The sequence below is a fragment of the Salmo trutta genome, chromosome 17 (assembly GCF_901001165.1).
Source record: "Salmo trutta chromosome 17, fSalTru1.1, whole genome shotgun sequence".
Lineage (NCBI taxonomy): Eukaryota > Metazoa > Chordata > Actinopteri > Salmoniformes > Salmonidae > Salmo > Salmo trutta.
In genome coordinates, this window is record NC_042973.1 from 3,950,632 (window position 1) to 3,974,391 (window position 23,760).

The 23,760-nt window shown below is 44.8% G+C and overlaps 1 protein-coding gene across 1 annotated transcript in view; it reads right to left on the bottom strand.

Moving 5' to 3' along the window:
• Positions 1-23,760, bottom strand: part of LOC115151467 (kinesin-like protein KIF1A) — a gene marked incomplete in the record, with an annotated part of 143,354 nt that overhangs the window by 24,082 nt on the left and 95,512 nt on the right. Inside the window, 12 exon segments of the mRNA XM_029695430.1 lie at positions 5,343-5,369; positions 11,970-12,075; positions 12,189-12,273; positions 12,809-12,875; positions 13,907-14,015; positions 15,770-15,825; positions 17,590-17,708; positions 18,086-18,176; positions 18,297-18,462; positions 20,357-20,492; positions 22,976-23,061; positions 23,288-23,406. Coding sequence (XP_029551290.1) covers positions 5,343-5,369; positions 11,970-12,075; positions 12,189-12,273; positions 12,809-12,875; positions 13,907-14,015; positions 15,770-15,825; positions 17,590-17,708; positions 18,086-18,176; positions 18,297-18,462; positions 20,357-20,492; positions 22,976-23,061; positions 23,288-23,406 — 1,167 coding nt within the window.

Sequence of the window (23,760 nt, forward strand, 5' to 3'; positions counted from 1 at the left end):
GAAACAGAACCATCTTCCACTCTCCTTCTCCTCCTCTCCTTCTCCCTCGTTCCTCCACCCACCTCTCCTTCACCTCCACCCCCTCTCCTACTCCTTCTCCCTCTCTCCTCCACCCAACTCTCCTTCTCCACACACCTCTCCTTCACATCCACCCCCTCTCCTACTCCTTCTCCCTCTCTCCACCACCCACCTCTCCTTCTCTACCCACCTCTCCTTCACCTCCACCCTCCTCCTTCACCTCCACCCCTTTCCTTCACCCCCACCCCCTCTCCTACTCCCTTCTCCCTCTCTCCTCCACCCACCTCTCCTTCACCTCCACCCCCTCTCCTTCACCCCCTCTCCTTCACTTACACCCCCTCTCCTACTCCTTCTCCCTCTCTCCACCACCCACCTCTCCTTCTCCCTCTCTCCACCACCCACCTCTCCTTCTCTACCCACCTCTCCTTCACCTCCACCCCTCTCCTTCACCTCCACCCTCCTCCACCTCCACCGTCCTCCACCTCCACCCCTCTCCTCCACCTCCTCTCCTCCACCCCCCTCTCCTTCACCTTACACCCCCTCTCCTACTCCCTCTCTCCTCCACCCAGCTCTCCTTCACCTCTCCTTCTCCTCCACCCCCTCTCCTTCTCCTCCACCTCCTCTCCTTCTCCTCCACCTCCTCTCCTTCTCCTCCATGATTTAGTCAATACATTGATACATGAGGTCTTCCCGTGAGCAAATGATCACACATTGAAACCAGTTATAACCAGTTATGTTCCTGGCCCGCCACCAAGCACGACCTTAAATCTGAAAACGCTCATCCAAGCTGAGAAATGTAAGAGGAAACTAATGTTTCTATAGGCCATAAAAAAAAAGAGGCAAAAATCATATAGTTCAGACGTTGAAAGCCGTCCGTTTGCCTTTGACGACCTGGTAGGAAATCTAGTGGTGTGTCTGTCAGAGGAGGGAGGAACGGAGAGGTACTGAACAGCTGTTATATCGTGGGAAGCATTTTACTGTTAAGTCTACACCTGTTGTTTATGAAGCATGTGACAAATAACATTAGATTGTATTTGAAGAGCCGCTTTAGTGGAGTCGTGTCTACGGACCTAGAGGAGCTATTACCCACTGGGTAGTCTCTTCCATCCTTTCAACTTCTAACTACTGACCTCGCTGCTCACACACACTCACACACGCACACGCAGCAGGCCTAATAGGAGTGACGAGCCCTTCTCCTTTACATTAAAATGAGGTTTTTCCTAGCGTTTTATTTTCTCCGGCCTTGTGTCTCTTCTCTTTAAAACGCCGAAGCTTGCGGTCAGGCTCCCTGACACATTATGAGAAGACGTTTGTTTCAGCCGTTTGGCTCGTTCTCACTGAGGCATAAATGAGATATGAAAAATTTCACAACACAGCAAGTAGCGAACGGAAAGACTTAGTAAAGAGACTTGCATCCTCAATGGCACCCATATTCCCTCTTTAAGGCACTACCCATAGGGCTCTGGTCAAATGTAGTGCACTATATATAGGGAATAGGGTTCTATTTGGGACACCCAGCCCAGTGATTGAGTTAGGAGAAAGAGCTACTGCTGATGTAATGGCTACAGGATTACAGTTGAATGTTAAGTTTCTGAAACAACCACTGACTTAGCCTGCCAGCCGGGATACCGTAAACGAGGTTTCATATGAACGTTAAGTCTTCAGTAATACTGAGTAATCCCTACTGGAACACAGTTTTCCTTGCTCCCTAGAGAGCTCGTTCCCGTCGCTGGGATCTGATGGGAAGGACGCGCTTTTACAGACTCATGGTCTGCATCTCAAATGGTACCCTATTTCCTCTTTAGGGCACTACCCATAGGGCTCTGGTCAAATGTAGTGCACTATATAGGGAATAGGGTGCCATTGGGCTCTGGTCTAAAGTAGTCCACTATATATAGGGAATAGGGTGCCATAGGGCTCTGGTCTAAAGTAGTCCACTATATATAGGGAATAGGGTGCCATTGGGCTCTGGTCTAAAGTAGTCCACTATATATAGGGAATAGGGTGTCATAGGGCTCTGGTCAAATGTAGTGCACTATATAGGGAATAGGGTGCCATAGGGCTCTGGTCTAAAGTAGTGCACTATATAGGGAATAAGGTGCCATAGGGCTCTGGTCTAAAGTAGTGCACTATATAGGGAATAGGGGCTCTGGTCTAAAGTAGTGCACTATATAGGGAATAGGGCTCTGGTCTATAGTAGTGCACTATATAGGGAATAGGGGCTCTGGTCTATAGTAGTGCACTATATAGGGAATAGGGCTCTGGTCTATAGTAGTGCACTATATAGGGAATAGGGTGTCATAGGGCTCTGGTCTAAAGTAGTGCACTATATAGGGAATAGGGCTCTGGTCTAAAGTAGTGCACTATATAGGGAATAGGGTGTCATAGGGCTCTGGTCTAAAGTAGTGCACTATATAGGGAATAGGGTGCCATAGGGCTCTGGTCTAAAGTAGTGCACTATATAGGGAATAGGGCTCTGGTCTATAGTAGTGCACTATATAGGGAATAGGGCTCTGGTCTAAAGTAGAGCACTATATAGGGAATAGGGTGTCATAGGGCTCTGGTCTAAAGTAGTGCACTATATAGGGAATAGGGTGCCATAGGGCTCTGGTCTAAAGTAGTGCACTATATAGGGAATAGGGTGCCATTTGAGATGAAACCATAAGGTGGAGGAAGCTACTCTTAGTTCCCTGGGATGTGATGATGGGAGGGACATAGCCTGGTCCCAGATCTGTTTGTGTTGTCTTGGAAGGATGTGGTTTTACAGTTGTTGTTGAGATGTGATGATGGGAGGGACATAGCCTGGTCCCAGATCTGTTTGTGTTGTCTTGGAAGGATGTGGTTTTACAGTTGTTGTTGAGATGTGATGGGAGGAGGGACACTGTGTTACAGTCCTGGGGTAACTAGCTATATTAGGCTCCTGGGGGAGGCTACTCTCTGTGCTGTTTTCATGGAAACGAATAGATAGTATTCTGGGATGCCTTTCTTACAGCATGGTTCTCCAGCGTAACACAGCCAGTAGTGAAATATCAACAAAAAATATATATTCCATTAGTAAGATGCTATCAACTTATTATATGTCTCTTTCTAAAGCCTTGAGTGTTTTTTGAAAGATGTCGATTACATAACTTTATACAAAAGCTTAAAATTATTTTGGACCTCGTTACAATGTTTCCATGTTTATTTTTGGAAATATGTTTTTTTTTTAATCAATGCTATAGCCCTTTAAGCAGGACACAAAATGAATATCAGGATCATTACTGCCCCCTAGTGGGCAATGCAGAGGTTTGTGAAAGGTAGAAGATCAACAGAGAGAGGAAACGGTACATGGGAACAATTCAGTCTAGTTTCACCTCATCAAAAAGGTCTTATTTGTAACCTTCCAGAATAATCTGCAGGTTCAGGTTAATAGTTCATCCAGGTGTAAGGTGACAGTAACAGTGTAAATAATAACAGTTATAGTATTGACTGTAGGTGCCACGTGAATGACCCTCGAATGTCTAGATTCTGGCTTGTAGTTTGTTTTGTAAAAGTTCCTGTACAGAAGCACAGGCCAAAGAGGAGACAGAAGCTGAAAATGCTGGCCCCACATCCAGCCAAGTTCAGACACAGCCAGCCAAGTTCAGACACAGCCAGCCAAGTTCAGTACATACTGTAGGAAGCAAAGCAAGCCATGCATTGCAGCCTCCGTACACCATCAGCTTTCAGCCGCAAAACCAGCAGTCCAAGCCAGCCCCAGTCCCCAGACCCAGCAGTCCCAGCCAGCCCCAGACCCAGCAGTCCCAGCCAGCCCCAGTCCCCAGACCCCGCTGTCCCAGCCAGCCCCAGACCCTGCAGTCCAAGCCAGCCCCAGTCCCTAGCATTCAGCCCTAACTTCAGCCTCAGACCCCATTGTCTCACGTCAGATAGAGCGACAGCCATCTGCACTGATCCGTCTGTTAATAACTCGCAAACAATCATGGATTAGCTAAAAACAAGTCTGGCTACAATATGTTGTCATAACATTGTAATATCACCCTCAAAAGAGTCAGAGTTAATCTTACCAAAACTATAAACCTGTAGCTAATATTGACTAGATTTTTTTTTTTTATGAGCAAATCTTCACTACCTAATTCTACATCTAGCAACAATGTTTTGTTGTAGTAGAATCAGTATTTATGAAATTTAAAATGTGTCTGCTTGCTAGCGGGAACCGGTCTCAAAATCAATCCAAATGAAATGAAGGACAGGGCTTGTTAACACACTCAATGCTGACTATTCACTTTAGCTGTAGTGTAGTGCATTTCTAGCTAAACGCTAAACCCCCCCCCCCCCCCCGTGATTAGTGTCCGCAGAGTTCTACAGCCAAGCCTGCTCTCTGTGACGTCATCACGTTGGCCAACACCGTTACGACGTAGCGAGGCACAGCGCCAGCTGTCAATCACATACGTGCTGATTTCTGAGGACAGTCCCAGAACTCTGGCGCTGTCCAACATTCCTCAAAAAAAGGATGGCAAACTAGCTACCGTAAAGGCTATTCAAACAAGCTTGCACTAAAGCTGCTTGCTGGAGCAAGTTTGCTCAGCTGATCAAGCATGGTTTACCGTAGTAGCTAGTGTGTCATTGGTACTGAGAGTGGAGTGATTTTCAGAATTAGGAACTTGTATTAGCTGGATGTGCAAAATCTAGATTCGTTTTTTTTTTTTTTTATTATTATTTTTTTTTAGATGAGTTCCACGTCCTACAAGATAGATTGGTTGACGGACGAGTGACGCCATCTGACGTGAGACAATGCCTCAGACCCACAACAGCACAATGCCTCAGACCCACAACAGCACAATGCCTCAGACCCACAACAGCACAATGCCTCAGACCCACAACAGCTCAGCAACAAACACACATCCAGGAGGAGGAAGGGGGGGGGGGGAGATGATGCAGCACAGTCCCTCACATCTCCTGAAGAGGGAGAGTAGGAAACAACAAAGAGAGAAGAACAAAACAGGGGAGGAGAGAGAGAGAGAGACAGAGAGAGACAGACAGAGACAGAGAGAGAGAGAGACAGAGAGAGACAGACAGAGACAGAGAGAGAGAGAGACAGAGAGAGACAGACAGAGACAGAGAGAAAGAGAGACAGAGAGAAAGAGAGACAGAGACAGCCACAACCCACAGAGGAAAACAATGGGAACTGAATGATGGATGGACGACTAGAGTTTAAAATGGAGTGAGAGTGAAGAGATTAAACTTAGATATTACAGGAACACGACAAGGAGATGTGTTATCTAATAGTAAATATTTTTTACTGAATAGTAGAATGGGAGGAGAGGGATTTGATATAAATCTTATACCTAGGCATGTCCGAATCAAGAAACTGTCTGCAAAAAAACAACAAAACAACATTGTGTTAGTGGAGTGGACTGGAGGGAGAGACGTCAGCAGCAGCATGTTGTCCCTTACTGATGACCTCACAGCAAATCTGTTTGTTCCTGTATGATGGCAGCAAAGCTATGTCTGAGGGATGTTTTTTGGGGGGGTTAGGGGAAAGGATACCAGCAAAGCAGTGTGGTTAAACGATAAGAGGTAACAATACTAGTACAAAATCATAAGAAAACATCGACATAACTTGATAAATTCAGAGGTTATACACTAACAAGCCCCTACTGTTGGTAGTACAGTAAAATGCAGGGCTGGGCTAAATGAGTTATGGTGTTTAGTTATGGTGTGTAGTTATGGTGTGTAGTTATGCTAAGTGAGTTATGGTGTGTAGTTATGGTGTGTAGTTATGCTAAGTGAGTTATGGTGTGTAGTTATGGTGTGTAGTTATGGTGTGTAGTTATGGTAAGTGAGTTATGGTGTGTAGTTATGGTGTGTAGTTATGGTGTGTAGTTATGCTAAGTGAGTTATGTTGTGTAGTTATGGTGTGTAGATATGGTGTGTAGTTATGGTGTGTAGTTATGGTGTGTAGTTATGGTGTGTAGATATGCTAAGTGAGTTATGGTGTGTAGTTATGGTGTGTAGTTATGGTGTGTAGTTATGGTGTGTAGATATGCTAAGTGAGTAATGCTGTGTAGTTATGGTGTGTAGTTATTGTGTATAGTTATGGTGTGTAGTTATGGTGTGTAGTTATGGTGTGTAGTTATGGTTTGTAGTTATGGTGTGTAGTTATGCTAAGTGAGTTATGGTGTGTAGTTATGGTGTGTAGTTATGGTGTGTAGATATGCTAAGTGAGTTATGGTGTGTATTTATGGTGTGTAGTTATGGTGTGTAGTTACGGTAAGTGAGTTATGGTGTGTAGTTATGCTAAGTGAGTTATGGTGTGTAGTTATGGTGTGTAGTTATGGTGTAGAGTTATGGTGTGGAGTTATGGTGTGGAGTTATGCTAAGTGAGTTATGGTGTGTAGTTATGGTGTGTAGATATAGTGTGTAGTTATGGTGTGTAGTTATGGTGTGTAGTTATGCTAAGTGAGCTATGGTGTGTAGTTATGGTGTGTAGATATGGTGTGTAGTTATGGTTTGTAGTTATGCTAAGTGAGTTATGGTGTGTAGTTATGGTGTGTAGATATGCTAAGTGAGTTATGGTGTGTAGTTATGGTGTGTAGTTATGGTGTGTAGTTATGCTAAGTGAGTTATGGTGTGTAGTTACGCTAAGTGAGTTATGGTGTGTAGTTATGGTGTGTAGTTATGGTGTGTAGTTACGGTAAGTGAGTTATGGTGTGTAGTTATGGTGTGTAGTTATGGTGTGTAGTTATGGTGTGTAGTTATGCTAAGTGAGTTATGGTGTGTAGTTATGGTGTGTAGTTATGATGTGTAGTTATGCTAAGTGAGTTATGGTGTGTAGTTATGGTGTGTAGTTATGCTAAGTGAGTTATGGTGTGTAGTTACGCTAAGTGAGTTATGGTGTGCAGTTATGGTGTGTAGTTATGGTGTGTAGTTACGGTAAGTGAGTTATGGTGTGTAGTTATGGTGTGTAGTTATGGTGTGTAGTTATGGTAAGTGAGTTATGGTGTGTAGTTATGGTGTGTAGTTATGGTGTGTAGTTATGGTGTGTAGTTATGGTGTGTAGTTACGCTAAGTGAGTTATGGTGTGTAGTTATGGTGTGTAGTTACGCTAAGTGAGTTATGGTGTGTATTTATGGTGTGTCGTTATGGTGTGTAGTTATGGTGTGTAGTTATGCTAAGTGAGTTATGGTGTGTAGTTATGGTGTGTAGATACGGTAAGTGAGTTATGGTGTGTAGATACGGTAAGTGAGTTATGCTAAGTGAGTTATGGTGTGTAGTTATGGTGTGTAGTTATGCTAAGTGAGTTATGGTGTGTAGTTATGGTGTGTAGTTATGGTGTGTAGTTACGGTAAGTGAGTTATGGTGTGTAGTTATGGTGTGTAGTTATGGTGTGTAGTTATGCTAAGTGAGTTATGGTGTGTAGTTATGGTGTGTAGTTATGGTGTGTAGTTATGGTGTGTAGTTGTGCTAAGTGAGTTATGGTGTGTAGTTATGGTGTGTAGTTATGGTGTGTAGTTATGGTGTGTAGTTATGGTAAGTGAGTTATGGTGTGTAGTTATGGTGTGTAGTTATGGTGTGTAGTTATGGTGTGTAGTTATGCTAAGTGAGTTATGGTGTGTAGTTATGGTGTGTAGTTATGGTGTGTAGTTATGCTAAGTGAGTTATGGTGTGTAGTTATGCTAAGTGAGTTATGGTGTGTAGTTATGGTGTGTAGTTATGCTAAGTGAGTTATGGTGTGTAGTTATGGTGTGTAGTTATGGTGTGTAGTTATGCTAAGTGAGTTATGGTGTGTAGTTATGGTGTGTAGTTGTCCTTAGTAGTTATGGTGTGTAGTTATGGTGTGTAGTTATGGTGTGTAGATATGGTGTGTAGATATGGTGTGTAGTTATGCTAAGTGAGTTATGGTGTGTAGTTATGGTGTGTAGTTTTGGTGTGTAGTTATGGTGTGTAGTTATGCTAAGTGAGTTATGGTGTGTAGATATGGTGTGTAGTTATGGTGTGTAGTTATGCTAAGTGAGTTATGGTTTGTAGTTATGCTAAGTGAGTTATGGTGTGTAGTTATGGTGTGTAGTTATGGTGTGTAGTTATGGTAAGTGAGTTATGGTGTGTAGTTATGGTGTGTAGTTATGGTGTGTAGTTATGGTGTGTAGTTATGCTAAGTGAGTTATGGTGTGTAGTTATGGTGTGTAGTTATGGTGTGTAGTTACGCTAAGTGAGTTATGGTGTGTAGTTATGGTGTGTAGTTATGCTAAGTGCGTTATGGTGTGCAGTTATGGTAAGTGAGTTATGGTGTGTAGTTATGGTTTGTAGTTATGCTAAGTGAGTTATGGTGTGTAGTTATGGTGTGTAATTATGGTAAGTGAGTTATGGTAAGTGAGTTATGGTGTGTAGTTATGGTTTGTAGTTATGCTAAGTGAGTTATGGTGTGTAGTTATGGTGTGTAGTTACGCTAAGTGAGTTATGGTGTGTAGTTATGGTGTGTAGTTATGCTAAGTGAGTTATAGTGTGTAGTTATGCTAAGTGAGTTATGGTGTGTAGTTATGCTAAGTGAGTTATGGTGTGTAGTTATGCTAAGTGAGTTAGCATAGGACATCAGTCCAGTGCACGGTGGATATGTGGTCTTGAAATGGCAGGAGGGTGTATCCCATGAGGATCAACATCATCAATCAATGTTTTACAGCTGCTGGTACAAGCCATACTCCGTAGGGTCTTATAGATCTATGTGAGGATGGGGACTGAGTGAGATTATAGTAACAATTAGTTGAATTATGAGGTAAGAGGTGAGTATGCAGTGACCAGGGTGAGAGGTGAGTATGCAGTGACCAGGGTGAGAGGTGAGTACGCAGTGACCAGGGTGAGAGGTGAGTACGCGGTGACCAGGGTGAGAGGTGAGTACGCGGTGACCAGGGTGAGAGGCAGCATAAGGGGTGGTCAGCTGGGATGACAGATGGACATACAGAAACCAGCAGCAGACACACTAGCAATAAGGGGAGCCAGCATAGTGGTGACATAAACAACCTTCAATATAATAGGAAGAGGTTGTTAATCAAGCCAGTTACAGGCCTACTTATCTGAAGGATCCGTGACAAGTATTTCATCAAAAGGACGGATCACAATCAATACGATCATTTTGTACTAGAAATGTTTTTTGTTTTTGTTTTGTGCCACCTGTGCAGAAGGATGGGTAAGTCTTGCTGTGTCATCTTTCTCCCACTGATCATGTGACCTCCTGTTTTCTAGACAGGTAGAACCACATGTTGTTTATTACCAAGCATCAGCTGCTTCAGTGGAAGAAGAGCGGGAGAGGAGGAGGGGTTGGGGGGAGGGGGGGTAAAGCCTCTTTGCGTGGAAATTGGTTAAAATCAGTCAAGCTGTGCATCTTGACCGCGTGAGCCTTCATCAAGCGTTCTGACCCATAGTTGCCCCACTATGAGTGCCATGCATCAGCAGCCTGTGTGCAGTGTACAATAGCTTCAAAGTGTCTTTACAAGTGATATACAGTAATGTGAATGGTGTCCAGTCACGTATATAAAAAGGGACAGAGCCGACTGCACACTCCTTTGGCACAGTTATAGAGAGTGTTGTGTTAGAGTGGTTAGGCTCTCTGTGATCCTCTGGGGGGGGGAGGTTGACGTAGAAATAGAATGGATAGAACGGCCGTCCCCATTCAAGTCAACGATGGCATAATGTGTCGACTGGTCGGCCATTGCGAGTTTCACCCATGAGTTTACCAGTCAAATTGCCAGAATTTAGAGGTTCCAAGCTCGTTCTATTCATTATATGTCTGTGAGGTGTGTGTGTGTGTGTGTTTGGGGATGGGAGAGGAGGGTGTGTGGCTGGCTTTAGATGAGAGAATGTGTCTCCAGAGCACAGCTCTCCGGAAGATTAACACATGCTAGCGTTTCCATAGTGATCGTGACGTTTCAGTTTTGAATTCCCGCTGAGGACTGCGAATTCAAAAAAATGGCAGGAGAAACACAATGATAATGGACCATTGTTGTAGTGATATTGTGTTTAACTGGTTATGTTGCAAATCTAACATTTTCAGAACTGTAATTTAACTGTATTGTATCAAACAGTTCAAAACAAGGTTAATAATTGCAACAAAATAACAGCTGGAATGGTCTTTATAAAACGTATATATTGAATAGAACTTACACTACATGGCCAAAAGTATGTGTACAGCTGCTCATCAAACATCTCATTCCATTGGTTCCCCCGTTTGCTGCTATAACAGCCTCCAGTCTTCTGGGAAGGCTTTCCACTAGATGTTGGAACATTGCTGCTATAACAGCCTCCAGTCTTCTGGGAAGGCTTTCCACTAGATGTTGGAACATTGCTGCGGGGACTTGCTTCAATTCAGCCACAAGAGCATTAGAGAGGTCGGGCACTGATGTTGGGCGATTAGGCCCTGGCTCGCAGTCGGCGTTCCAATTCATCCCAACGGTGTTCGATGGGGTTGAGGTCAGGGCTCTGTGCAGGCCAATCAAGTTCTTCCACACCGATCTCGACAAACTATTTCTGTATGGATCTCGCTTTGTGCACTGGGGCATTTTCATGCTGAAATAGAAAATGGTCTTCCCCAAACTGTTGCCACAAAGTTGGAAGCACAGAATCGTCTAGAATGTCATTGTATGTTGTAGTATTACGATTTTCCTTCACTAGAACTAAGGGGCCTGAACCATGAAAAACTGCCCCCAGACCATTATTCCTCCTCCAGCAAACTTTACAGTTGGCACTATGCATTGGGGCAGGTATCGCTCTCCTGGCATCCGCCAAACCCAGATTCATCAGTCGGACTGCCAGATGGTGATTCATGACTCCTGAGAACGCGTTTCCACTGCTCCAGAGTCAAATGGCGTTGAGCTTTACACCACTCCAGCCGACGCTTGGCTTTGCACATGGTTATCTTAGGCTTGTGTGCTGCTGCTCGGCCATGGAAACCCGTTTCATGATGCTCCCGACGAACAGTTCTTGTGCTGACGTTGCTTCCAGGGGCAGTTTGGAACTCGGTAGTGAGTGTTCCAACCGAGGACAGACAATTTTCAACGTGCTTCAGCACTCGGCTGTCCCGTTCTGTGAGCTTGTGTGTTCTACCACTTCGCAGCTGAGCCGTTGTTGCTCCTAGACGTTTCCACTTCACAATAACAGCACTTACAGTTGACTGGGGAAGCTATAGCAGGGCAGAAATTTGACAGACTGACTTGTTGGAAAGGTGTCATCCTTTAACGGTGCCATGTTGAAAGTCACTGAGCTCTTCAGTACGGGCCATTCTACTGCCAATGTTTGTCTATGGAGATTGCATGGTTGTGTGCTCGATTTTATACACCTGTCAGCAACAACGGGTGTGGCTGAAATAGCCGAATCCACAAATTTGAAGGGGTGTCCACATACTTTTGGCCATTTAGTGTATATTGTCAAATCATAACCAAACATCAAACATAACATAGTATTCAGTTGTTTTGTGGGTTATCTCTGATTATAAACTGGGCGGTTCGAGCACTGAATGCTGATTGGCTGGCATCCGTGGTATACCACGCGTATGACAAAACATTTATTTTTACTGCTCTAATTATGTTGGTAACCAGTTTATAATAGCAATAAGGCACCTCGGGGGTTTGTGGTACATGGCCAATATACCACGGCTAAGGGCTGTGTCCAGGCACTCCGCGTTGCGTCGTGCTTAAAAACATCCCTTAGCCGTGGTATATTGGCCATATACCACATTCCCTCGTGCATTATAGATTAAATATATGCGTTCCAAATGCAAGCCTATTCCCTATATAGTGCCTATTCCCTGTATACTACTTTGTGTTTGTGTGTTGGTCATAAGTAGTGCACTGTACAGGGAATAGGGTGACATTGGAGACGCAGATAATGTCTATGGGTCCCTGTGAAGGGTAGAGTCTGGTAGGGTCCCTATGAAGGGTAGAGTCTGGTAGGGTCCCTACGATGGGTAGAGTCTGGTTACATACCTGTCCTCCTGCATGGGCTTGACAGACCCAGCTGACAGGATGTTGAGTGACAGGATGTTTGGGTCTATGATGGCATCGTCCCCCTCGGGAGAGTTACGGATACGACCTGGTAAGAGGAGGAGGAGACGTTTAGAGTGGTGCACTTCATAGATATTGATGTTGTTATACAGTATTCATAACACAGATACGTGGTACACAAACCGTCTTGAACAGACTCACCCACAACCAGTTCCCGGACATCCTTCCACTCGATGTCTCCACCTGTCTCATGAACGATGGTCACCGTGACACGCCTCTGGATACCCTGAGAAGGGGGAGTGAACGAGAGAGGAAGCATTATGTTCAGAATGAGGAAGCATTATGTTCAGAATGAGGAAGCATTATGTTCAGAATGAGGAAGCATTATGTTCAGAAAGAGGAAGCATTATGTTCAGAATGAGGAAGCATTATGTTCAGAAAGAGGAAGCATTATGTTCAGAATGAGGAAGCATTATGTTCAGAATGAGGAAGCATTATGTTCAGAATGAGGAAGCATTATGTTCAAAATGAGGAAGCATTATGTTCAAAATGAGGAAGCATTATGTTCAGAATGAGGAAGCATTATGTTCAGAATGAAGAAGCATTATGTTCAGAATGAGGAAGCATTATGTTCAGAAAGAGGAAGCATTATGTTCAGAATGAGAAAGCATTATGTTCAGAATGAGGAAGCATTATGTTCAGAAAGAGGAAGCATTATGTTCAGAATGAGAAAGCATTATGTTCAGAATGAGGAAGCATTATGTTCATACAGAACACATCAGTTCGATCATAACTACTTCTCCACTCCCTGAATGACCTACCTGGTGCAGCATGAATGTCCCATGGCAAGGCATGCCTCCTCTATGGTCCACTCCTGCTGGGATGTATCTATAGGAAACAGAGAGAACCATCATTTATTTTCCTGCACAGTAACAAGACTCTCGTTGATTTCACATTGGCCAATATGTTGTTAATGCTGTTGCTGATATTGTTACTACTCTGGTTCTTAAATAAACTTTCCACGTTGGTAATAGATCTCTAAATGTAAAATTGTCAGAGACTCCAGTCATCTTTAATTCATTTAGTTAACTCTTTCTTGAACTGCACTGTTGGTTAAGGGTTTGTAAGTGAGCATTTCACGGTAAGGTCTCCACTTGTTGTATTCGGCGCATGTGACTAATAAAGTTTAATTTGAAATTCGATTATTTGATAATTAATAGAACATTAAGAGTATAATATTGATCATCGATTAGCAGAGTCTGTTGAGGTGGCACTGGAGCTTTGCCTCCATGTTGTCACGGTGGTCGTAGTAATGAGCGGACCAAAGTGCAGCAGCGTGTGTGTCGTTCCACATTTTATTTTCACTGTGAAACTTTGCAATACATACACATAACTAAAGAACAAAAAACAACAACCCGTGACGCAGAGTAGAAACATACACTAACTCAGAAATCACTAAAAAACTACTTAAGTATGACCTCCAATTAGAGACAACGAGGACCAGCTGCCTCTAATTGGAGATCATCCCAAACAAAACCCAACATAGAAATACAAAACTAGAACCTGACAACATAGAAAAACTAGACTAGAACACACCCTGACCTACTCTACCATAGAAAATAACAGCTTTCTATGGTCAGGACGTGACACTGTGTCTACACTACTGCGTCTATGTTCCAATGTCCATACATCACTTAGAATTTATAACCAAACAATTGTTTCCCTCTAGGTAATGCGGTAGTGCGAATATTGGAAGGTAGCCTATAGTAACCATTTGAGCGTGAGAGTGGTGAGATGGGATACTTCATGGAATTTAATATAGAGCACATATATAAGGTTTTATATATATATATATATATATATATATATATATATATATATATATATATATATATATAGTATCTCTATGGAATACTCACTCTCCACTGGCCTCCAGTTCGCAGATCTCAAAGAACACCATGAGGTCATACTTGCAGTGGCAGGGCCCAGCTGTAGGACGCATCAGGGTAGTCAGCTTGGTGGCAGGGACTAAAGGGGGGAGAAGGTGAAGGGAGACAAGGTTACCACAAAAGAGACTCCGTTTTCAGTAACAGGGAGCAGGGAGAGCTGTGAAAGAAAGAAAGGCTTAAAAAGAGAGGGGGATGAGAATAACGCAGGGAGAGATGGAGGAACCAATCAGTAGAGTCCTGCGGAAAGGCAGGGCAATCAATACAGCAGTCATCCCTTAACATTACAAGGATGTGCCCGTGAAAAATTTACAATCTGATAAAAACTACCTGTAATTATTTGGGTATATTTACAATATTTCTCAAGGAAATAATGAATTAACGCTGAGGAATAAGTAGCTCAGGTCCTACATAGGAGAAGAATCAGAAAGAGAGGTCAAAGTATGATCGATCAAAAGCACGCTAACGCAGATCTTTTTTTAGACTCCTATCAACAACAACAAAAAACGACAAGCAATAAATGATTGTTTATCGTAACTACAGACGCTGAAAGCCCATAGATCCATTTGAGGAAGAGATCACAGGAGGAACTGGGGGGGGGGGAAATCAACCAGACAGAATAACAGTAGACACACAACAAGGCACGAGAAGAGAGAGAAATCCCTGAAAATACAACCTCCTCTTTTTTTATATCAGTTGGTAAAACATCTATTTTCTTTCTTTATACTGAACTCAGTTGATAACAGAACGTAAGAGCGACGCATTAATGTCTATGACTACAATCTATTGGTGCTAATTTAAGATATCTGTTTCTATATCTGATTTACAATTTATCATCTTGGCTGTATTTTCACAGGCAGCCCAATTGTGATGTTTTCCCCAATTATTGGCCCAAAAAAATCTGATCTGATTGGTCAAAAGTGTCATAAGATCAGATTTTGGTTGCCTGTGTAAATACACATCAGAGTGATATAAAAAGAGGTTAGTTTCAAGGGACTTTCATTGGCTCAGACGGTAACCAACCCGGTTTCTGGGCTCTGATAACTGAACAGATAGAGAGGGGCGGGGCTGGAAGACTGGGTGGCCCCTCCCCCTCGAGGAGGAAAGAGGCAGCCAATCCGGCTGCGGACAGGGCGTGGCCTGACAGAGAGTCCACCAGCGCCCCATTGAACACCTCTGGGACCAGGTAGCGAATCAGCTCCAGCGTCTTCTCCCGGTCGGGCGGCGTCTCATCGTCTGCTTCTTCACAGTCACACGTAGAGTAACACGTACCCAACAACATTGAACTGAGCTGACGTGACATTACACAGCATATAGTACAGCCAAAAGCATCAAGCCTGACATTACATAGACTAACAGTACACGAGTACGGAGGCAATGCAACAGACATGCGCTGTAGGTAGCAACATAGAGTACTGTACACAGGCCATACAACAGAATGATACACACTGTGTACTGTGTGCTGTGTACTGTGTGCTGTGTACTGTGTGCTGTGTACTGTGTACTATGTGCTGTGTACTGTGTACTGTGTGCTGTGTACTGTGTACTATGTGCTGTGTGCTGTGTACTGTGTACTGTGTGCTGTGTACTGTGTACTGTGTACTGTGTACTGTGTACTGTGTGTTGTGTACTATGTGCTGTGTACTGTGTACTGTGTACTGTGTGTTGTGTACTGTGTGCTGTGTACTGTGTGCTGTGTACTGTGTGCTGTGTACTGTGTGCTGTGTACTGTGTGCTGCTTCAAAATAAAAACAGACATATCTTTATGCAGATCCATTATTTTTTGTTGAAATCTATTTGTTTACTAAGACTGAATACCATGGTTCTGGTGCTTACCTGGTTTGGACAGGGGCATGACTTTGGGGAACTGCCTTCTGCAGGGACGCAGAGGGCTGGTGGGAGAGAGACAGGTACAGTAAATTATACAGTAGGTTACAGTCACATCAAAAGACCAAGGATATGTTTTCCCAGAGCCTTCGTAGCGTTAAGATTATCGTTAGAACCTTCTGACGATATTTACATTTACATTTTAGTCATTTAGCAGACGCTCTTATCCAGAGCGACTTACAGTAGTGATATATGTTTAGTAACCGAGGTGTTTCCCAGAAACTTTGTTAGTAACTTTGGCTCTTAAAGGACGACTGCACTTCCTGATTTGGTTAATGAAGAAATGCTAGTGACCATGACTGAATTCAAACATGAGTTGTTTTAGTGTTTACACACCTTTTAGTTCTCATTAAATTATTTCAATATTTGTCTATGAAATTCTACAATTTATAAATGGTTCAAGTTGTTTTATTTTTTTTATATAATTTACATTTTTTACTCTTGGAATTTTAACGTATTGTCCATTGTACATTGTGTAATTTACTGATGGTCCCTAACTAGCCCCATAGGGATATCCAAAGTCAACATAAATTTACGACGAGGATTACGATTGGGCCACATGGAGCTGCACTCCGAATTTCTGACTTGTTGTGTGATGCCAGCTGTGGGCATGTGGGCATGTGGGCAGGATTGAAACAAATTCAACCTTCATTTGCATTGTGCTGCAGTCAAAACTTGGTTTTGGATGAGACTGATTTTATGACCAAAATGATCGTATTTGTATTTTTTTACACTTTGTAGTAAATTTTGGTCAGTAGAATAAATGTTTCTGACTCATATTGACGGATGCTTTCTAAATGACAAGTTTTGTTTTTAAGGGGCAGTTGCTCTTTAGAAAAACTTTTACACGTCTATGATGTGATCCAGACCATTCTCAACGCAGCCAAAGTGCATCACTGTTATTTCTCCCGTGTTACTTTATTCACACAAGATCTCCTCGAAACAATCATGGCCGCCGATTAACTTCAGAACAAAGTTGACCAAAATTTTTTTTTAAATTAACAAAGTATTTGCAATTGTTACAAACAAGTGAAGGATAAAATTATGCTTCAAATGAAAACCGAGATGACTGCATTAAAAGATATATAGGCTACACAGGCCTACATTGTCCTACTTCAATCATATTGAAATCTATTTCATGTTCAATCAATTGAGCTCTATTTTACGAGTAGGCAACTGTCTATAATTTTTGCCTCGATGTGTTTCATTGGCTCCCGAGTGGCGCAGCGGTCTAAGGCACTGCATCTCAGCATAAGAGGCGCCACAGTCCCTGGTTTGATTCCAGGCTGTATCACATCCGGCCGTGATTGGGAGTCACATAGGGCGGCGCACAATTGGCCCAGCGTTGTCCGGGTTTGGCCGGGGTAGGCCGTCATTGTAAATAAGAATTTGTTCTTTACTGGCTTGCCTAGTTAAATAAATAAAATTGTGTGTGAATGATGTGACTTAGTGGATTATTATTGGGTAAGACTAATAAACTACCTCAATAGCCTATTTGCAACCATAGCTGGTAATATCTCTCGAGGAGCTGATCCGTCGTCAGTATTGTGGAATAATTATAATGTTAAGGTAAGATTTGAATAGAGAAAGCTGATCTGAGAACAGCGTTGCTTTTCTTTCCATCCCATCAGTAGCGACACGTTCTCTCTACGTGCTTGTTTGGGAAACGCCGAATGTGATACGATCACCGTAATGCTTAGGTTACGTCGCAAGTGGGCCCTGTCCGTTACAATGAACATAATGACGAGAGTGACCAGCGACTACTGTACCTGATCAGGTCCTTGCAGAGAGGATGGAAAGGCTGTTTCTGGTAGTGACCAAACACCTCAAACACCATAGGCTGGGTCTTGATGTACTCCACAAAGGATTTGGTGACCTCTACAGCAATCTGTTGAACCAATAAAGAGATAGCTAGCTATGACCACTTGAGAAACAAAGCATATTGGGGCGGCAGGGTAGCCTAGTGGTTAGAGCGTTGGACTAGTAACTGAAAGGGTTGCAAGTTCAAATCCCCAACCTGACAAGGTATACATCTGTCGTTCTGCCCCCTGAACAAGGCAGTTAACCCACTGTTCCTAGGCCGTCATTGAAAATAAGAATTTGTTCTTAACTGACTTGCCTGGTAAAATAAATATCTAACCATCACATTTGTGTATTTCTTTCTTCATGCCCACTGCATACTACAGTATTTACTGTAAAACACTTTGTGACAACTTCTGATATAAAAAGAGCTTTATAATTAAATGTGATTGATTGACTGCTTACGTTCTGTACGTGGTAGAAGCCCAGAGGAGGGCCTCGCCCTGTGTTCTTCAGAGGCTCTGTGGAAAAGGCCTCATCATGGCGGTGGATGAAACTGTAGGTAAACCCGAAAGAGAGAGAGAGTGCGGGGCTTGTTAGCTACCACTCAGTCTGTCTAGTTGATCTGAAAGATCTTAGAACGACTACAACAATAACAAAAACAACAACAACTTACTTGAACTGGCAGAAGATGTCAGCGTACTCTGCAGAGATGCTGGAGGCCTGGAGGACCGTCACTCTGAAGGTGAAGATGTCACCTATCCTCAGGTGTTCCAGGGCTCCGTCCAGAGCTTCTCCCTCCAGGTTGGTCTTCAGGGGGCTCTCCAGCTCATCTGGACTGGCTATAGGGGGGGGGGGGGGGCATTGAGTATATATGTAGTGTGCTAATTCTCTCTGCACCACACGACCCTACATCATTACAACAGTATATCAACAGTGAATCTGTTGGTTCACTCTGGCACACTCTCATAAACACACTATCTACAGAAATACATTTGACGTAATGAATATAAGTACTGCACACACAGACAGACCAGAACCACACAGACAGACCAGACCCACACAGACAGACCAGAACCACACAGACAGACCAGAACTACACAGACAGACCAGAACCACACAGACAGACCAGAACTACACAGACAGACCAGAACTACACAGACAGACCAGACCCACACAGACAGACCAGACCCACACAGACAGACCAGAACTACACAGACAGACCAGAACTACACAGACAGACCAGAACCACACAAACAGACCAGACCCACACAGACAGACCAGAACTACACAGACAGACCAGACCCACACAGACAGACCAGAACTACACAGACAGACCAGAACTACACAGACAGACCAGACCCACACAGACAGACCAGAACTACACAGACAGACCAGAACTACACAGACAGACCAGAACCACACAAACAGACCAGACCCACACAGACAGACCAGAACTACACAGACAGACCAGAACTACACAGACAGACCAGACCCACACAGACAGACCAGAACCACACAGACAGACCAGACCCACACAGACAGACCAGACCAACACAGACAGACCAGAACTACACAGACAGACCAGAACCACACAGACAGACCAGACCCACACAGACAGACCAGAACTACACAGACAGACCAGAACCACACAGACAGACCAGACCCACACAGACAGACCAGAACCACACAGACAGACCAGACCCACACAGACAGACCAGAACTACACAGACAGACCAGAACCACACAGACAGACCAGACCCACACAGACAGACCAGAACTACACAGACAGACCAGAACCACACAGACAGACCAGACCCACACAGACAGACCAGACCCACACAGACAGACCAGAACTACACAGACAGACCAGAACCACACAAACAGTTTGATGAGAGATCACAGATAGTCTCTCTCGCAAGACAGTTTGATGAGTGATCACAGCAGCTGAGGACAGTCAGTTTGATGAGACATCCCAGAGAGACAGAGACAGTTTGATGAGTAATCACAGAGAGACAGAGACAGTTTGATGAGAGACCAAAGCGGCTGAGGAGAAACAGTTTGATGAGAGACCACAGCAGCTGAGGAGAGACAGTTTGATGAGACATCACAGCGGCTGAGGAGAGACAGTTTGATGAGAGACCACAGCAGCTGAGGAGAGACAGTTTGATGAGACCACAGCAGCTGAGGAGAGACAGTTTGATGAGACATCACAGCGGCTGAGGAGAGACAGTTTGATGAGACATCACAGCGGCTGAGGAGAGACAGTTTGATGAGACCACAGCAGCTGAGGAGAGACAGTTTGATGAGACATCACAGCGGCTGAGGAGAGACAGTTTGATGAGAGACCACAGCAGCTGAGGAGAGACAGTTTGATGAGACCACAGCAGCTGAGGAGAGACAGTTTGATGAGACATCACAGCGGCTGAGGAGAGACAGTTTGATGAGACATCACAGCGGCTGAGGAGAGACAGTTTGATGAGACATCACAGCGGCTGAGGAGAGACAGTTTGATGAGAGACCACAGCAGCTGAGGAGAGACAGTTTGATGAGACCACAGCAGCTGAGGAGAGACAGTTTGATGAGACATCACAGCGGCTGAGGAGAGACAGTTTGATGAGAGACCACAGCAGCTGAGGAGAGACAGTTTGATGAGACCACAGCAGCTGAGGAGAGACAGTTTGATGAGACATCACAGCGGCTGAGACAAAAGACTACACAGCCAGTGGTCGTTACCCGCACAATTGTTGTTGTTGACCTCATCGGCCGAGGGTTCCATCCCTGAGTTCTGTCCCTCCCCCTCCACAAAACGCAGCTCTTCCTGGGACTCCCCGGTACGGGATAGACCAGCGGGGCACGACTCAGCCTGGAACTGACCACAAGGGACAGCATACAGTTAGCAAAGCTGGGAGGTAGGCCTAGTCACTGACTAGCCACACGATAGCATACAGTTAGCAAAGCTGGGAGGTAGGCCTAGTCACTGACTAGCCACACGATAGCATACAGTTAGCAAAGGTAGAGCAGCATACAGTTAACAAAGCTAGAGAACATTGCCAATGACTAGCATACAGTTAACAAGGCTAGGTAAGGTAGCCACTGATCAGCATACAGTTAACAATCTAGAGGTGGTAGCCAGCCGCTGACAGTTAGCAAGGCTAGAGGTGGTAGCCAGCCGCTGACAGTTAGCAAAGCTAGAGGTGGTAGCCAGCCACTGACAGTTAGCACGGCTAGAGGTGGTAGCCATCCACTGACAGTTAGCAAAGCTAGAGGGGGTAGCCTAGCCACTGACAGTTAGCAAAGCTAGAGGGGGTAGCCTAGCCACTGACAGTTAGCAAAGCTAGAGGTGGTAGCCTAGCCACTGACAGTTAGCAAAGCTAGAGTGGGTAGCCTAGCCACTGACAGTTAGCAAAGCTAGAGGGGGTAGCCTAGCCACTGACAGTTAGCAAAGCTTGAGGGGGTAGCCTAGCCACTGACAGTTAGCAAAGCTAGAGGGGGTAGTCTAGCCACTGACAGTTAGCAAAGCTACAGTAAAGGCAAAGATGTTTATAACTAACCCAAGATAGACCACAGCCTGTTGTTTCCAATAGGAGCAAATTAATCATAGTTGGCCAAACAAGCAAGGGGGTGGGCAGAGCCAAGGACAAAATAGCAAGAGCCTATCGCTTTCTAGCACGTATTTGCATATTTCCATTAGAGAATGCCTACTATGTGAAGTGTGCGTGTGCAATAACTAAATTCGCACTTGAACTCCTTCTAAACAACGCAAATGTATTTTTACTGCCGGTCACTGGGCTTCCTCTAATTACCATATTTGGTGGTGAGTGGAAATGTCAATCGGATTCTTCTGATTTATACATCCGGTGAAACATCTGTCTCATTGTTCTATCTGAGGAAGACGTGGTAGCCTAGCCACTGACCGTTAGCAAAGCTAGTGGGGGCAGCCTAGCCACTGACCGTTAGCAAAGCTAGTGGGGGTAGCCTAGCCACTGACCGTTAGCAAAGCTAGTGGGTGTAGCCTAGCCACTGACCGTTAGCAAAGCTAGTGGGGGCAGCCTAGCCACTGACCGTTAGCAAAGCTAGTGGGGGCAGCCTAGCCACTGACCGTTAGCAAAGCTAGTGGGGGCAGCCTAGCCACTGACCGTTAGCAAAGCTAGTGGGGGCAGCCTAGCCACTGACCGTTAGCAAAGCTAGTGGGGGTAGCCTAGCCACTGACCGTTAGCAAAGCTAGTGGGGGTAGCCTAGCCACTGACCGTTAGCAAAGCTAGTGGGGGTAGCCTAGCCACTGACTGTTAGCAAAGCTAGTGGGGGTAGCCTAGCCACTGACCGTTAGCAAAGCTAGTGGGGACAGCCTAGCCACTGACCATTAGCAAAGCTAGTGGGGACAGCCTAGCCACTGACCATTAGCAAAGCTAGTGGGGGCAGCCTAGCTACTGACCGTTAGCAAAGCTAGTGGGGGCAGCCTAGCTACTGACCGTTAGCAAAGCTGGTGGGGGTAGCCTAGCCACTGACCGTTAGCAAAGCTAGTGGGGACAGCCTAGCCACTGACCATTAGCAAAGCTAGTGGGGGTAGCCTAGCCACTGACCATTAGCAAAGCTAGTGGGGACAGCCTAGCCACTGACCATTAGCAAAGCTAGTGGGGGCAGCCTAGCCACTGACCATTAGTAAAGCTAAGAGAGGTAGCTCATAGACTTACATATAGATACTGTAGACATCGTATCGGTCCCATTAGGGCGTCTATGAGAGCATGGGCAGCGCCAAAGGAGGCCATTTCCATTTTTAAGTAGTACATTTTCTTCTTCTACTACTTCTATGAGTTGGTAAACAAACTGAAAGGGTGCATACTGCCACCTGGAGGGTGTTGTCTGAACAGGTATAAAGCCAAGGTTGGTGATTTACTGCCCCCTGGAGGGTGTTGTCTGAACAGGTATAAAGCCAAGGTTGGTGATTTACTGCCACCTGGAGGGTGTTGTCTGAACAGGTATAAGGCCAAGATTGGTGATTTACTGCCCCCTGGAGGGTGTTGTCTGAACAGGTATAAAGCCAAGGTTGGTGATTTACTACCACCTGCAGTTATTGAATGTTTGCTCACAAGTATAATTAATTGGCTGATGCCGCCTGATGACCTGAATGGAATCATGTGATCCTTCTATAACCCATAGGAAGTCCCACCCAGCCGACTACTTCAAAATGGTGAAAGTCCTCAATGACGCTCAGGCTTTTGAGCACTAGAGTCCTCTATCTATCTCTATGAGGTAACTCCCGACAGTTAGCTAGTAAAACTAGGGGAGCTACATAGACACTGACTAGACAAAACAGTGCCTGATATCCTCTGTTGGTTTGCTCAGGAGAAGTACCTTCTCAAACTCCCGGTCCTCGAAGGAGATCTTGGCGGTGCCAGACTGGCGGACACCGGAGCCGTAGTCAGGAGCCTCCTCATCAGCTGGAGGGAAACACAAAAGACCTTCACTTGACTTCCTCTAGAAGTCACACTCAGTCTGTCCTAGAGTCAAACCCTACCTGAGCTAATATGCTGACTGTAATGAAGGTCTTATGAAGTCCCAAGTATTGTACAGCTCCCTACGCTTCATGTTAGTCTATTAGCTTGTTGGCTGTATTAAGTTTGATTGATTGTAATGTGGGTTGGAAGTCTATGGTCCAGGTTTTACCTGAGATTGCCTGTACAGCCACCCTGAGAAATCCTTTGACCTCTCCCTTCTCACTGATGATGGCCACGCGATGGACCAGGGGCACAGGGTACAGCAGGTTACTCAGGTACACAAAGGCTCTGTAGGGGAGGGAGACAGGGAAACAGGGAGAGAGGGAGAGGTGCAGAGAGGGGGAGAGAGAGAGAGAGGTGCAGAGAGGGGGAGAGAGAGAGAGAGACAGATAAAGAGAAAATAACATTGAAGAGAAGAAAAGAGAAGAAAAAGAGAGAGAGAGAGGGAGGGGATGAGAGAGACAGAGAAAAGAGGGGATGAGAGCGAGAGAGAGAGAGAGGGAGGGAATGAGAGAGAGAGGGGGGCAGAGGATGAAAGAGAGCGAGAGAGAGAGAGAGAGAGAGAGAGAGAGAGAGAGAGAGCGAGAGAGGGAGGGAGGGGATGAGAGAGAGAGAAAGAAAGAGAAAGAGGGAATGAGAGAG